Here is a 17,058-nt window from a genome sequence, read left to right as displayed (position 1 = left end):
TTTAAGGGGGGACTGGAGGCAGCAGACTCTGGGAAACCGAAGAAACAACTTAAATCACTGCACGATGCCTTATTTGACACGGTCAACATTTTGCTTTGATAAAAAACCATAAAAAAATTATGTGAGCTCTAAATCCAACACATATTAACATTATTCTGAGCCTATTATACTCAGTACTCCAACTGGATCCCTTAAAAGGATGAAATAACATCTGTGGGTGGACCTCAGCTTTCTCAGATCCATGAGCAGATGCAGGAAGCTCTGTCACAGGCTACCTACTACAAAATAGATTCCCTCCAATCAGTGGAGGAGCAATCAAATTTTCACACACACTATCGAAGCATAGACAGGAGATTGGCATATTATTCAATATTTTGACTAAGTAGTCACAGAAGACTCATTCTTCCCATTTGTTCCAGCTCTGAACTTGACCGAAAAAATAAATAAGGACTGCATCAGAATGCATGAATTATGTCTTTGAAGACAAGTACAAATTGAAAATTAATTTGTGTGTTGATAAAATAATAGGCTTTTTCTCGAGCAAGCATTTAAATGACGGCCTGTAAAACTGTCTCTGTAGAACCCCGTGATGAATCCTCCTGCCAGTGTTTAGATGTCTTTTGCTCCTCTACCAAAAGCTGCTAGCCGAAGAGTTTTGTATTTTAAGGACCTGGAGCCTAGTTTCCATTGAACAGTTAAGAAAACATACATTTTCATGACACTGTTGTCTCTCTGAACAGGTACAAAACATTTCTACCATGACTCATTTCTTTTTTAATGAGTAACAAAATGCTGAGTAACTTCTTTGAAAAAAGATGCATTTAGCTTTTTTACTCAAAACCTGGTTTAACACAAAGGTAAAGGACTGCTCACTTGAAATACCTGAAAATTTGGTAATGATTCAGTTTCCTTGCTTCTACCTAAGTGATTGAGCCAACTCTATCCTGGATATTGACTGTGGCAAGAATTCATGTTAGAAAGAATAAACTGCGATCCAAGTACCAAAACCTCTTAGCCTCATATAACTGGAAGGAAAGGGTGATAAACTTACCTTGTGTAGCAATGTAGTGATTTGGTCTATGATAACCCTAGAATAAATTGAAAGGAAAAAAAAAATCAGCAATTTGCACCTTGGCTATGTTCTTATGAGTGAAACTTCATTTAGGATAGTTTTCAGTAAATGTCACAATACAAATAATGTATTAGATGCAAAAATTCTTTCCAGTTGGGGAAAAGCAAGTGAGAAGGGAAACAAAAGCAAATGTGTTTACTACAAAATACTTAAGTTGCAGCCTTTTACATTAGGGGCCAGAAGTAATATGTTCTTTCAGTCCCTTGTTGGCTCTGCTGAGAATGAACAGCTTGAAATCCTCTCTAGCAGTTAATGGCACCAGGTGCTCATAGAGTCTGAGATATTCCTTTACCTATTGCTGCTGACTGCAAAGCCTATCCCTTTTTAAACAGTAAAAAAAGGTCAGATTTGCATTCAGCCTGGGGAAGGCAGGAGAGCATGGTGTTCACTCTGACCATGGTGGTTTTTTTATGTTTCATTTCTCAACAGTAAAAAGGACGATAAGTTGTTTGATTAAATCATTTGGGATGAACGTACTTTTTCAAGAAGAACATAATACAACTCTGATGACAAGAGCAGCTTAATCACAAGTTGGCCAAGCAATAAAGACCAATACTCTATGCATTCTTTGCAACATGGAAAATGTTGCCAGAATTTAATGATAGCATTTTTATAGTATTTGAATTTCTGATGTGATAGGAGTGTCACCAAATGTTTATATCATGCACCAGTATGCTGATCAATCCAGTTGTAAGAGTGTCAATATTTGAAGAATAGTTATGATGCATTGTCAGTTATCAGCAGGAAGAACTTAAGGCTGTAGTACACACACCATTGCAATTTCTTTGTGAAAGAGCAAGGGGAAATGCAGTGATACAAGGTGGGAAAGAACCAGAACACCTGAAGATACTTTAAATATTACAGAATTGATTTCTTTACATGACACTGAAGCAAAATTTAGAAGTCTGAAATGAGAAGTGTACAGAGTGGGTGCTCTGCTATGTGTTACCTAATCTTTAGTGCCTGGGATCAAACACTTCCATATCCCAGTGAAAAAAAGCATGGGAAGAAATACATCAGAACCATTGTGTCTATGATGGCGCCATTCCCTTATTAATGTGTTATTCTGACAGCATGACAACTGCAGTAATAACTGCATGCAAGAGCAAAATTAAAGCTGCTTCTGTAGCAGAAAAAACAGTGTTTCCAATGGAAACCTGACTAGCAAGATTATAAACAAACATGCTGGTTTTGTGATAGAGTTGTCTTTGGAGGATGCCTGCAGTCCTCCAAGCTTTACAATGAAGCCATCTGCTGAGGCTAGAAAGGGCCACATTCTCTCCATCCTTTTGTACTCCATCAGAAAAAAGAAAAAAAAGTTTATATGCAGATATCTATCACCTGGAGGAAATGTGAAAGTGAATTTAGATCTAAGTCCCCAGGGTGAACTCTCTCTTTCCTTTCATGACAGATTACTCCCTTCAGAGATTAGGGTGGCATCTAACTAAATATATTTCCATATGTGCCTTCACTAGTTGGTGACTGTGCTATTCTTTCAAACAGCAAGGGACTGAGCAGAAATCTGAGCTTAGTCTAATGATTCTTGAATGTGCTTATAAACATCAGTAACAACAGATATCTTCAGAAAGTTCCCTCAGACTTCATATTGTTACAACCGAAGTACCTACTTGTCTTGTATAGCTCTAGTTCCTCCACATTCTGAGAAAAAAGTATCTGTTACATTGCTGTTTCATACTAGTAATTAAATTTGAACTTCAAAATCTGACACCATTTTTCAAAGATGTAGCTGCTGGACAAGAAATCTTTAGCAGGCATAGTTTCCTATGAAGCAGCAGTTGTTTTACTTAGCCTAACATCTAGCACTCCATGTAAACAATAAAATTACTAACTTTGCTATCCACAGACTTGTAGCTTTAGATAAATAATATTGGCTTTTTAATGATTTTCAATTCTACTTTTGCACTCATTCTTTCAACCAGAAACACCTTATCTCTTAAAGAATTTATTTTAATGTAAAACATTAAGTTAACATGATGCAGAATGAACAAAGAAGCCACTTTCAATAATTAAACAGCCTACATATTTAATGAAATGTCTTGCTTGCATTAGAAATACTGGTTAACAGCTGCAGAATATACTTTGAAGGCGACTTAAAAGTGCAGAGATGACAAGAGACTGCAAATCTCTGCATTAGGCATTACGGAGTTTTGTCACATTAATATGCAAACAGCTTTCTTTTAAATGTGGAATGATGCCAAGCTGTTGACAGAAAGTGAAAATAACATTTTGCTAGCCCATATAAGCACCAGCAGGCAAAGAAGCCATACAGTGTTCCTGGCAAGGTTTCAGTCTAGTGGCAGTTGGAGGAAATGACTCATTTCATTCACTGACTGACAAACCTTTGAGGCTTTTCTCTTCCTTTAGTGCACACCTAGCTTCCAAAGATAGCACTCTCCAGTGCTAAACAATGTTAGCAGCTGTTATTAGCTGTGGTATCTATTACCAACTGTGAACAATGTGGGAATAATAAGAGTTCCCTCTTTGACTGAACACAACATTAGGCTTGTTGACTATATCAGGATACGCACATCGATATAATTCCCATTGATGTAATCGGAACTTGTTTCTCCTTCAATAGGCTGCAATCTCACTCGAGAATGATCATCTGAAAAGGGAACAATGGACAGGAAAAAAAGTAATTAAAGACATATCCAGTAACACAGGCCTAATCAAAATATTCCCTTACAGTCAAACTAAAACCTTAGCAATTGCAAGTTCATGCTTATTTTGTTGGACATGTAAAACTGTATCTACATTTAATTCTCATTTCAGTCATTCACAGGCTTTCTAAAACCCCTCTGGTTTTCAGTATGAATTTCTTAAGTCTTATAATGCAAAACCCATTACAATTATCACTTTTGCCTTGACCCCCTGCTTTTGTCAACAAAATAACATTGAGTTGTCAAAGGTTTATTCATTTGGAAATGCTTCTGCCAGTACTGAGGAGGAGCTGAAGTCATTCAAGACATAATGCCACCTCAGAGTTTTTGAAGGAAACTCATTATCTCTTCAGTAAAAGAGAAAGCAAAACACAGTAATGCCAAAACCCAACCAGTAAGACAATGGCTTTGTCACTGAATTTTGCTCCACTGTGGTAATCTGTATCTATGCAGAACTGTGAAAACACTTCCAACTTTATTTTCTAAATTCCAATCCGAAACATCATAGCATGAATTCATCTCATGACAGCTGCCTCATCTTCTCTATGATATAGGAATTGCTAGAGGCTAGTTTCCACTCTGCAGAAGAATATCTATAGGTTGGCATGACTCCTTCTTCTCGGAGACTTTGTAAGTTCCTCTTAACTCTCTTAGTTCAAATGCAAGCACCAACAATGGCTTTTTCAGAATGCTGCACATGTTGTAGATAAAACAATTTGAGGGTAGGATCTCAAGGATGGAGAGATGGTAAGCAGCTACTTTCTTGCTGCCTTGTTTACGAGGTACTCTTGCTAATTAGACACCTGTGTATTATCGTTTTGTTGCCTCCCTGCTGAGCTAATACTACTTGCAGCTGATGTTAGACCTTCATGATGGTCATTATTGTGCGGTAAATGTAAATAATCATTAAAACACCCAAAACTTGCCCCCCCGTGTTCTGAACAGCTAGTTCTGAAGCTTTAAAATTCCTAAAAGATAGAAAATAAATGAAATAACATAAGTGGCTTAAAAACCCAACTTCATTATAAGTAGCATAATTTCGACCCACATTATGGTGGAGGAAGACCAGGGCAAGTGTTTCTTAAAAATAACGTTGTTTTAGAATTACAAGTCAAGAGAGAAACTGGTTGAGGTGAATTCTTCACCCCTTCCTCTTATGCTCCAAGTCTTAGGAAATAGAGATCTCAGAGCCTCATTTATTACCCCGGGATTCCCTTGGGAGAGAGAAAGAGCGCGCCACAACCCCAAACATAGTAAATCAAAATGAATTAAAATTCCATCTGCAGGTTCCACACAGGTCTTCCATTGTTATTTTCTTGGAATTATTTCATTCAACAGTCTTCAAGAATGAGATTTTCAAACATGCTAGAATATTTGAATAAGTTATGTTAATCAGGTCAGCCTTTTCTGCCTTTTTATTCACTTTTCCAAGAATAAAAATTTATGGAGCTGACTTACCATCACATAACCCCTGCCTGTCTGACTCTACCAAGCTATGCTTATCCAAGTGCTTTGCTATTCTATGCTTAATTAAGCTATTTATCAGTTTCTTCAGAACAGCGGTTTGGCTCACAGGACCTTAATCCTAAAAATCCATCTTACTTAAGAAAGATACTAAGAAACTTGCTAAGCTCCAGCCACGCCTGCTGCTTTTACAGTTTTGGGACCTGATCCAACTTCTGCTAAATTCAGCAGACTCAGAAGTCAAGCTTGCTTGGACTTGTGGCATATCTTCATCTATATTTTCATGATTTTGTTGCCTACAGGCATTCTCACCAGGACAACTCAGGCTAGTAAAGATCTATACTTTTGTATTTCTTGACTTACAGAGGGCAAGGTTCAGTTGTCTAAGCACAAACCATCTTACGGCACTTTATATAGCCACCAGGATATACTGCCTAGCTTTCAGCTGCCACTATGGAATAACACATCACTCATATTTACTGTGCTGCATATCTGATCACTTGCCTAGAAACGAGTTCCATATTGGACAAAACAAGCTTAGATTTTCCTCTAAGAAACATCTTGAAAATGTAACTTCCTGCTATTTGACTGATTTATGCAATTGAATAATATGCAGTTTCTTTTTTTACATTTCCATTATTTTGTTACTTTTCTTGCAATAACTCTTGCTTTGGATTAAGCAAAATAAAGAAGTTACTTTATACCTATGTCTTCGTATCATCTCTTTCCTGTTTCTCTTCTCACGTGAATTTTTTTTAGTACTGCATTCTCAGCTAGGTTTCTGGGAATTCTAGAGGTAATGGACTGTCCAATACCCATTTATTTGCAGTGGAAGTGGAGTGACTCCCTTTTTTTATTGCTTTGAGTACCCAAGTTAACTCCTTACTGCATGGCAACGCTTGTTAAATTGAAAAAAATCCTTATGTCAACACAAAGAAATGTTACTGCGTCTGGGCTGTGCTTCTGTCAAGCAGATTTAAAACTAAGAGGTACACAAGCCATATTCTTCAACACGTGTGTTGATTCTAAAATAATCTCTAGATTTAACTGTCTATATTTTTAAGGTTTTTTTTTTCCTTTATACTTCAGCTGCTCTTGACAATTTATGCAGCTTTTAAATACTCTCTTTTCATCTCATTGTTATTTTGATCCCCTTCCATTAGGAGATCTAACTTTCCACTGATCACTTAAGCTTTTAAAATTACGTATCTTAGGATAAATTTGTCTTTGTGGAATATGGTAATAGATAACAAATATAAGCATTTTATTCTCTCTTGCCTCATGTTACCTACAACATGCATATGCCAGCCTGCAGACTGTGATCTCTAACAAGCCCCTTGAGCTCCTGGTTGATTAGCATGCCCAGCCAATGACCCTTTCTTGGACATGCACTCCCGATTCTCTGCAAATCACACCTTTTTTAAATGTCTCACCTAAAATCTTTAGCTGCTTTTAAAAGCTGTGATCAATACTCTCTTCTCATTTTGTCAATATTGAGTTAGGTAAAAATAAATACAGAACCCCTCCCATTCCCTCAAGATCTCTCCTGAGGAAAAACCGAATAAATTTTACCAAAATTCATTCCTAATCCCACACAGTTATGGCAGAAACATAATTTTTCTTGGGTGATGAAAGATTCATTTAGCAGGTTTATGCTGGGTATAGTTTGTAATGAGAAAACATGAAGGTTTTTTTTTCAGTAAAGAAAGAACATGCTTTCTGTGGGTGACTGGACTGTGATCATGATTCAACTTTTTGTAGCCACTGTCATAAAGTGGGCAGGGCACACTTGTAGCCAATTAAATGCACATCACTCGGGTAACATAAAGCATATTAGAATTTTGACAAGCTCCTGCAATGCTGGATGCTTGTTGCTATTGTTTTAGCTCCCTCTGAGAACAATAATAACTACAAGCAATAATATAACAGTAGTACCTTGGGAAAAATTAAAACAAAGAGGGTAAATGGATAGAAAAAAATATGCTATGCAGAAAAAATATACATTTCATTATAATCAGGTACCCATAGTTAGTGGCATCTAAACCACTGTATTTTTAAGTGTTTGAACATAGCATAAAAGAGCAATTTATTAAAATGCTTTTAAGCTGAAGCTTATACTTGATACAATTATCTGGGACAAATTTTCAAAAGTAGACCATTGAAATTGTACCCTCAGACTCTGAGAAATGCAATTATTTACCAAGTGAAAAAACACATAAAATAATTAAAAAGTTAACTACTCTATTTGCATACACATATTTAACAACAAGAAATGACAAACTGAAAGACAAACTGTGGGCAGTTTCAGCTTTTCTTTTAAGATACTGCCTTTAATTCTAGTAGATCTTAATTTTAACTTGAGTGTCTTTGTTTTCACAGTGACATAAGCAGCAAGTGTTATTGATAAAAACTCCAACCAACTCTCTCCTCTGCTACATATGAGGACATTTCAAGTAAATTGAGATCTTAATGTCCTGAGTTATATTTTGCCTCTTAGAAGGCCTTCAGTATCACTTGTAATTGTCATTGATTTGTGTATCTAACATCTTTTATGTGTTGTCCCTTGGTTATTCATCACTTGATTACCTCAGACATAAAGCACTAGCAGTTTTCTAACTTTCTTCAACCAAAGGGTGTCAAAGTTTAAGACAACGTCTAACATGGCATTAAAAGAGGGGAGTGACACACTAAACCTGACTACAAGAGAAGATCTACTGTAATAGACTTGGACTGGAAAAAAAATTCATAAAGCAAGGATAAGCATTAAACTGCTTTGTATTTCTTATTTTTGACTTTGGTATTTTTACTCAATGGATTAGCTGTTACTCATATAATGTATTGCTACATCCTCACAAAATAATAAGTTTTTTATACATTAAATATTGCTTGGAGGGAAACAAGCAAAACTTTATCTAACTTAATATGCACCAGCCCATCATGAGACTCGCATTTCTCTAGGAGATTTCATTTCCTTTTCAGTATATAGCACAGTGTACGTCCAAAGCACACAGCAATACTATCACGTCCCCTCAAATCCCTGTGGCAGATAATCTCTTGCTTAATTTGCCTCTGCCTCCATCTGCATTTCCTGTGGGTTCTCATTCTGCAGCAAGCTACAGAGCTGTTTTCTCTTTGCAGACAGTCTCAGCCCAGGTGGGCCCTATTCACATCGCTTACTGCAGGTCACCAAACTGGGAGCTGTTCTCTTCAGACTCGTTACGCATGCACTGCAGAGAGCACCTCCTGAGGTGGAGATTCAGAAGCATACAAATGGGCTCTGTTTCAGAACCCTGTCTCTAGAGGACCTGTCCTTCTCTCTGTCAAGTCCCTGTGGTTCACTGATGAGGAAACCTAGGCAGACGTGTGCCTAGACAAACACCTAGGATAGGTGCTGAAGTTGGTGCAAATATGCACGACATACTCCTTCCACAGGTCCTCCAAATGTTCAGACAATCAGCATGGCTTATTCTCCTCTGCTGGGTGCTGTATGATTTCTGAACTCAGCAGTATCATTAAATGATCCCTCCTTAAACACCACTCTTCATCTTCATGCTTACAAAACAAGGTGACAGCTGCTTATTTCTCTGCCTATACCTGCTCATGGTTATCTGGCTGGCTGTTAAAAACATATACACTCCACGTCTTAAATGTAGATTTTAAAGTGAAAAAACAGGGAAAGGATCATCTCCTATATACAGACTAAGAACCTACATTTAAGTGCAACAAGAGCAGTGTGTAAATAATATAATTTTACTGAACTTGATGTATTTTCTGCCTCCATGTTCATGTGCATCTCTAGTCACAATGCTTTGGACCTCTCATAATGCAAGATTTATGGGGTCATAAATCTTGTGAGGGGTCACTCACCAAAGCATGTTATCATCTCCTCAAGTTATTTGATTACTTGTGTGTCTAATCCTTTTTAAGCCTGGAATTTTAAAGTAAAACATAAAGGCTACCTTTTTTCCTTGGAGTCTGTCTACCATAAGCCAGGATAGCTGTCTCTGTTACTGTGGAACACTTAAGCACCAGTACTGTCAGCTGCTAAAATACCCAGAACCCAATACCAAGGTACTGATGTGGGGAGTCTTGTGCTCAGCTGGCAGGAGCAGTTTGGGACCTGTTAGAGCTGAGTAGTGGTAAAAGGTGTTGTTCTCCATTAGCCAAATGCTGACCACAGGATGGAAGGTAGACAGAAGAGCAGTTGAGAAAATGCATTAAACCTGACAGTTTTCTCAAGAAATAAAAAAATAAACATTTTCCCTAATTTTTATTTTCTAATTAGGGAAAAGGAATATAAGCCTGATGTAAGCACAGGCTGGTGGTCATTTTTATCCAGATCTGAAGGGAAGTTAACAAAGTGCACAATTATGCTGCCAACACTCACATGCAATGATATTCCCATATCTATTTTTCATTCTGTTCTCATCTTTCTTAGCTGAATCCCATGGTGCAGACTGTCCTTCAAAGAAACTCTAAAAAAAGGAAAGAAAGTGACATTAAGAAAAGCATGCAGTAACAGTTACCTCATGGCTAAATGAAAGACAAAGGCAAACAGTACTTGTGGGTATTGGTGTTAAAGTGTCATTTAAATGATTCATTTATTGAGCAAAAATACGAGTTTCCTGTTTAAATGGTATTTATGCATAGCTCCAGATGTTACTTAAAATTTGACATGAGATTATCTGTGTAATAGCAAGAAGAATTATTTGCAAGTGAAGTGCTATTAAACCTTTCCAAATCTGCTTTCTTGCAACACTGAGAGTCCTTCACTAGAGCTATCCAGATTCCCTGTATAGTTCTCATACACACACGTGAAGCTGAAGGAGCTTCATCATCAGTGTTGGAGCTGCTCCAGTATTTGAGTGTAGAAATTACAGACTGTACTGATATGTTTTATTTTTGACATATCCCAAGTTTCATTTACTTGCTGGCAGATGACCTCGTGGATCAAAAAATATACAGGCATTTAAAAAACCATGGATTCAACTAGCATACGTGTCTTTTTTTCTCTTAAGCACAATTTACAACACCACCACAATGATTATTTTCTCAGAGAATAAAACCAATGTGATTTTGTGAAAGAGATAATCTCATATTCAACAAACTGCTATCCTTTAGCTAGTAAATCTCATGTAAATAAGAAAGTTGAAGGTGCTAAAAGTTTATTTTTACATTATAAAACACAGAAGCTGCCAAAAGGGCAGCAAGCAAGTTGTTATGGCCTATATGTCCTGTGCTTTCTGTGGTGTAAAAGAGCAGTTGCACAATCTCCTAATTTATGCACTGTATGCATAAGTCACATGAAGCAGATACATTTTAAAATTTTGTATTGAAATATTAATCTAGTGTTAAATACTTTATTGCCAAGCAAACTACTGGAATTATATCATTATTATGACCAGTCCTAATTCATGTTTTCATCTTTTTACTAGAATGATCAGTAGATTAAATCTTTTGTAAGACACTAAATAGAGAAAACACTGCAAAGTTTGTATCTCTTGCAAGATCTCAAGACATTCTGAGTGGTTTAAAACAGATAATGCCCACAAAATCATCTACTGTCTTTTCCCCTCAAATTGAAAAGAAGGTGTTTTTTAGAATCCCAATGATTTCCAATAACAAAGAGGATAAAAGTGAAACCAAACCCTTGATCTCTTGCTGAAGTCAATAGAACACAAGGGCATTCAGCCTCTAAAATGGCTTCTTTTCACAAGTTTCCTAGAGTACTGGTTTCCAATTTATGATCTAAAAATTCCTGGGAATACATGGATTACTTCTAAAATGTTTACAAATAATAACTCAAGAAAACCGTAAGCCTTGTCAGTGCCTTCAATTTGTTTTTCCTTCATCTTTTCACACTTCCTTTGAAAAGTTTTAAATGGTTTGGAAACTTAAATTATTAAAACCCACTAATACAAATAATTTTTTCCTTACTCATAACATACCATCATTGGGTACAACTCTTGAGAAACACTGATCGCTACCAGGATAGAGAAGTGTAACCCTGTGAATCCCAAGATGATTTACAGCTTTGGGGCTCTTTGCCAAAAAGGCATCAATCGTTATCTGATTATAGATTTGCCAGGGGCATCTAAAGCAGGCAGGCCCTCCCACTCTAGAGCACTCTCAGCTCAGGCTGGATGGAAATTACTTTTCTAGTAATTCAACCAAACTGCATAAGGAATGACTCTCTGTGGGCAAGGATCTATATCTCAATTTCTTGCAAAGTTCCGACTCTCAGACAACGATGGGTGATGAACAATTAAACATGGTTAAAGGCAAAGTAGAACTGGAAATGGTCAGCAGCAAAGCTCCAAAGACACAACAAACGAACAATTCATTTGATCTAAAATTTGATGTGGATTTCCCATTTCAGACAGCTAAGGAGACTACTGAAAATTCTTGTTTTTTTACAGTCCTTCTCCTTGAGACTAATGCACAGAAGTGATTCATAAGACACTACCCAGAAAGTGGTTTTGAGTTTAATTCAGTAAGCATCACATGTGCTGTTACAGAGAAAGAGTCCTGCTGACACAGCTTCAAATACGGAAGACCCAAATATTCTCCAAGAGACATCTTGCTTCTCTCTGTCCCACTAATGAACTTTTACAAAATTGCTTTAAACCAATTGAATAAAGTAAATCTCTGGAGGCAACTGGGAAAGATTTAGATGGTGCTGAATTCAGGGAAGAAATACACCAGGCAATGTACTTTGGAAACTTTTGGAAACTCATCTACATCTCAGATGCAATGTGCAAGTTCTACTTCTCCCAAGTGTTTGGAACTTCTGAAAACAATGATAACTTTAATGAGCCTTACAGATAATCCATCTTCTAAAAATTTACCTGCAACAAAGATAATTTTGGTCTTTAGAACATATATATATATATATATATATATCAAACCTCACACAACAGCAAAGACCAGGAAACAGATTTACATTTCCAGCTACTGCTTACTGACTTCACTTTCTTTATTAAAAATGTATTACAGAAAAGGAACTTCAGATATTTATTTTGAGGTTTTTATCAATAAATTAGTGAATGAAATAAAACATATCCCATGGGGAAAATAAGACATAATTTATGCATATCCATTTTTCTTTTTAATTCATTTTGGGATACACACTGGTATTACAGTGAGAAGAGTACAGCAAAGATAATTGAAGGAAGAGGTATTACAGTGCAAAAGCAAAAGAAAACCCAGTTATTGTAAAAGACAGCTGGAGTGTCATTTCCTAAATTCCCTGTGTGCTGCCATTACACAAACTGCAACAGAATGATAATCCACAATGTATTGTAAGGAGAAATCTCATTTGTCCCACAAGTAAAGAACAGAGCAGATATTTCATAACAGATGATCTGTCAAGATCTTTCCTTACTTGTGAGAAATACACGTTTCATTACAGAAATTTTTAAAATCTCTTTTCTGACATATCACTCTCCAGGGATGCTGCTGCACAGCAGCCCACACATTATCTTTGTGGCTACTCATTCTAATTCATCCTTACAAGTTTCTTAAAATTGTGGACTGTTAGGAAGAAATATGGCCCCCAAACAGCTTCACTCCACCAAATGCTTGGCAAGGGCAATGGAGAACTGAAAATGAGCATAGGACGTTTCTCAAATAATTTAAAATAAGTATTTCTTCAGCTTGAAATCACAGAGAACCCTGGCTACCCAGCCTCCGTGATCTTGAAAAATGAAATGCTGTTCAAGCCAGCTGTTGTTACAGCAGACATTTCAGTATGCCTGTCAGCTGCCATTCTGTTAGTAGAAAATATTACAATAATTAGGATAAAAACACTTTCTGAAGAAAAATTAATTAAAGAGAAGTGCTTTACATGCAACATGAAAACTGGTCAGTGATGCAGGGGCAGGATCATCTTAGGATGAATGTGATACTTTCACATGCTTTCACTCAATACTGCAGTGGTTACCTTTAAAAATTAAATATTTGCCAAGGGCGAATTCACTGTGACCCTCAGACTAGAAAATAACTGCAATATCTCAAATGAGAAGGGGAGATAATCATTGCAAATACAGATTTTTTAGATTATTCCTTTTCCTAATTTAAAATTCATTGGGCAAAAAAAATTGGAAAGGACCTATATAAAAGTACAGTTTGAAGAGGCCGGAATGTGGACAACAGGGTGAGATCTTCAGAACAAAATCTGTATCTTTGTTGACTGCCATCTTTGCCAACACACTTTCTATCCTAGATTTCATGTTTCCAGATCAGGAGACTTTAAAAAAATACATCTTTCTAAGTGTTTTAAGGTCTACAAATGTAAAGTGTGGAATTGCTATTTTTATTATTAGTCAAAATCCAAGCAACAACTTTTCCAAAAAACACTTTGTAGTTGCTAGGTGACAACACTGTAGTCTCTTATGATGTCATTTGCAAAATGCAAACTCTTATGTAGAGAAATGAGAAGTTAAGGATAACATAAATATCTCTCTGCCTACTTAATAAGCAAGAATATTATTTTTAGGTACAAAGACATGCTATTGCACTGTGTAACAGTCGTAAGTTTGACCTCTGGATTTGTTTTTAAATGTATCGGTCTTGATGGTATCTGATTTTCTCTACTGACTCTTGAATTTCTTCACTGGTTACATTCATTTCCCATGGCCATTTCTAAATAACCAGGTTATGATGTATTTTAACAACACTGGTAATTTGATGTATCCAGTTATAAATACCTCTGGATTGTTTTTAAGTTACATGCAGAGAGTTATGCACACTGTCTACTTGAAGCCAGATCCGACAACTAACAGTGATCCCAGTGGAGGTCCTTGTCTAAACTCAAATAGCTAGAGAAGAAACTTATATTTCTACAATAGCCCTTTGAGTTGCAGCTGAATTAGATGCCTAAAATGCCCTGAATTTGATAGCAAAGATTCATTACTAGTTTAACACTAATGCTGTGTTCATTTTATATGTGGAGCTTACAGATGGGAAAAAATGCATCCATTAAAGTCTGAGTAAAGATCTTAGGGTCACATTAGACTCTTTGTATTTATAAACCCTACTAAATACACATTTAAGCAAGTCCATAAATGTTTGGAGGACAAGGATCTTTAATGAACACTGCAAGATTTGTGAGTACAGTAAATCTGTCAGTTCCTTGGATTTTCAGTGTTCAGAATCTGCTAAATATCTGGCATATGAGGATGTTCATGTGACTTTGCAACATTAACTGTTTTGGTTTTTGAAACAGAAAATTGAAGTAATCAAGTTCCATTTGTTGATAACTCAGTATTTAGACTATCAAGGAATTAAAAAGGATCCCTGAAAGTTATGTTAAAAGAAATCTGCTAGTCACTTTGAGGGAGGCTTTCATCATTGAAAATGCATCACTTGTAGGTAATATATTGCCACAAGTGTTTGTGAGCAGTGGCAAATGATTGCAGTGATGGCAACCCCCAGTATGCAAGCAGCTCTTCCTACTTCAGTCATTGCTTTGGTCACTGAGAGCATCTGCGGATGACAGCCTGCCACTAGAGAATATATTCACCATCAGCTTTCCCTTCTCTGTCAGCTTCAATCACTGAGAATTATGTCCAGTTTTTAAATAATGGAATTTAAAAAAACATTTTACTGTGCCTGCCCTTGAAAAGTGTCTGTTGCAAGAGCCAATGTGAAAATCTATCTCATCAATGTAAACTGCCTTTAGAAGCTATAAAGCACTTACTGGCGTGTTACTGCAGCCCAAGTCTGAACACAGAAGAAAAAAACCCCAAAGCCCAATGAAGACTGTAACAAATAGAATATATTGAGGTTATTGTTTAAACTCCCTTGCTGTGTTCAGATTTTTCTGGTAAAATTAGGCTGATAGTTTACATAAGGCTTTCTATGTGTGAGAGGTAAGATGCAGATCAGTTTTAAAGCAGATACAGAGTTATTAGTCTGACATTCAGCACCTCTCTGATATTGTTCCCAATGCTCCTTCATGTGTTTGTTCCTCCTTGAACTGATGTACAAAAACCCAGAAACACCCACTCAAGGGTTTGCATAGCCAGAGGTAGGAAACAGTCTTTTCTTTCTCAGGTGAATTTAGGTTAGTCTGCATTACATGAGAAGACGAGTAGGAAAGCAAAAGTCCTTCTGGTCTTTTGAGACTAAACATCATACTCACTGCCTACATTAAATGTTGAAATGGAAGGGGAACTATTACCTCCTCCACTAACTAACTGCCTTAACATCCGGATTTCAAAACAAGGACTAAAACAACACAGGTAAGACAAAATCTGGTACTAACTCTGTGATTGCATTGGTGTTTTCACTTTTCAGAAGCCGTCCTTTCAGTCAGTGCAATTCCTAATATGTCTGTATTTTTAAAGGCACATGCTTTGCTACTCCCTGGACAACTGGGCAATCTAGTCAATCTATAGCAGCACAAAGAAAACATACTGAAATGATCAAACTGCTTCAGTATTGTACTATGAATGACACAGATACTTGCACCACTTATCATGAATTAGCCCTAGTTGACAATAGCACTGGGAAATATACATGAAATTTAGTTACTACTATAGGACAAGAGAGTAGCTCACTAGGTCACTAGAAGAGAGAAGTAACTGAAGTGAAAGTGACTTGTCAGGCACTGTGAAAATTGTGAAGCTGTTGCACGCCTACAGGAATAGCAGGTCATGAGTACCAGCCATGCTGAAGGCTGTTTTCTAGGTGCTAAGAGCATTTGAACAAGATAATCGAGAAGAAAGTTTTTTTAATACCTAGTCCTATATTTGACAGTGTCTAGAGTTGCTTGGGCAAAGAACCCAGGGGCTGAGGTGACCTGAGAGACTGTAGGAGAACACATGGCATGGCTGGAACCACCACACAGACCCACTCGAATTCTTTCCTGGAATGTGTTCTCACCTGTGGAATGGAAGCTGTGCGATTTGTAAAACTGCACATATTGGTGATTGAAATATTTTGGTAGTTTAGTACATTTAGCTCCCAATAACCAATTGTCATTTGGTCTTAAATCATGACAAGGCTGCAAAAACAGTGTCCCAGAGTACTTCTAATAGTAATTAGTAATAACTAAATTAGTAGTAACTAATGAAGAATTACTTAAATACTAATGAAGAATTACTTTCCATATATTTAAACCCAACCCATTTATGAGATCTGTTGGTGTAACTTATTTTCTTGCTAACACTAAAGGTAATACCTGGAACTCACCTGTAATATTCAACAACAGGAATAGATTCTTTATAGATCCTGCAGAGCAGTCTGAAGATTTGACAGATTACCTAGTTTTGATAGGCTTTCAGAACCATTTCCATTTTACCTACTTAAGTTTTAAAAACTCCATTACTTTTAGTCCTTTAAAATTCTTTAATACTACCGTACAAGGAAAGATTGTAGAAATATGGTGAATTAGTAAGAGGACTGCAATAAAGCATACAATTAAAATTCTAATTTAGAAACTTATTCCCTCGCAAACTAGACAGCAATAACTTAACCTCATTAATCTTCCTGATTTATCTCCAGCAGAAAAATATATTATGCTGATAGGATTTCATGATCCTTTTTTTTAGAAAGGACCCTCTGGGCACAATATGTACACTTGTACTGTAACTAAAGTGTAAGATACATTATTTTTTACTTGTGTGTAAAGGAAAATAGAGTTGGTCTCAAGCAGTGCTTATTTCCTCTTATGAAAATGAATTTCCTACTTTTGGAGGATTTAATGAATACTTTTCATGTACAGCATGTGGAGTTTTCTTATCTCCCCATTCCTCCCCACCTTTTTTTTTTCTTTAC

The 17,058-nt window shown here is 36.6% G+C and overlaps 1 protein-coding gene across 10 annotated transcripts in view; it reads right to left on the bottom strand.

Annotated features, from left to right (window-relative positions):
* The window catches only part of PTPRM (protein tyrosine phosphatase receptor type M), a 437,545-nt gene that overhangs the window by 51,881 nt on the left and 368,606 nt on the right, over window positions 1-17,058 (bottom strand). For all 10 annotated transcript variants that reach the window (XM_084219928.1, XM_084219932.1, XM_084219926.1 and 7 more), the window contains 3 exons: window positions 9,665-9,752; window positions 3,682-3,758; window positions 1,052-1,088 (listed from right to left, as the gene is read on the bottom strand). In XM_084219928.1, the coding sequence (XP_084076054.1) occupies window positions 1,052-1,088; window positions 3,682-3,758; window positions 9,665-9,752 (202 nt within the window). The remainder of the gene's footprint in view (window positions 1-1,051; window positions 1,089-3,681; window positions 3,759-9,664; window positions 9,753-17,058) is intronic.

This window comes from Fringilla coelebs (genome assembly GCF_963513975.1).
Source record: "Fringilla coelebs genome assembly, chromosome: 1".
Lineage (NCBI taxonomy): Eukaryota > Metazoa > Chordata > Aves > Passeriformes > Fringillidae > Fringilla > Fringilla coelebs.
This window is presented reverse-complemented; position numbering and strand designations above follow the sequence as displayed.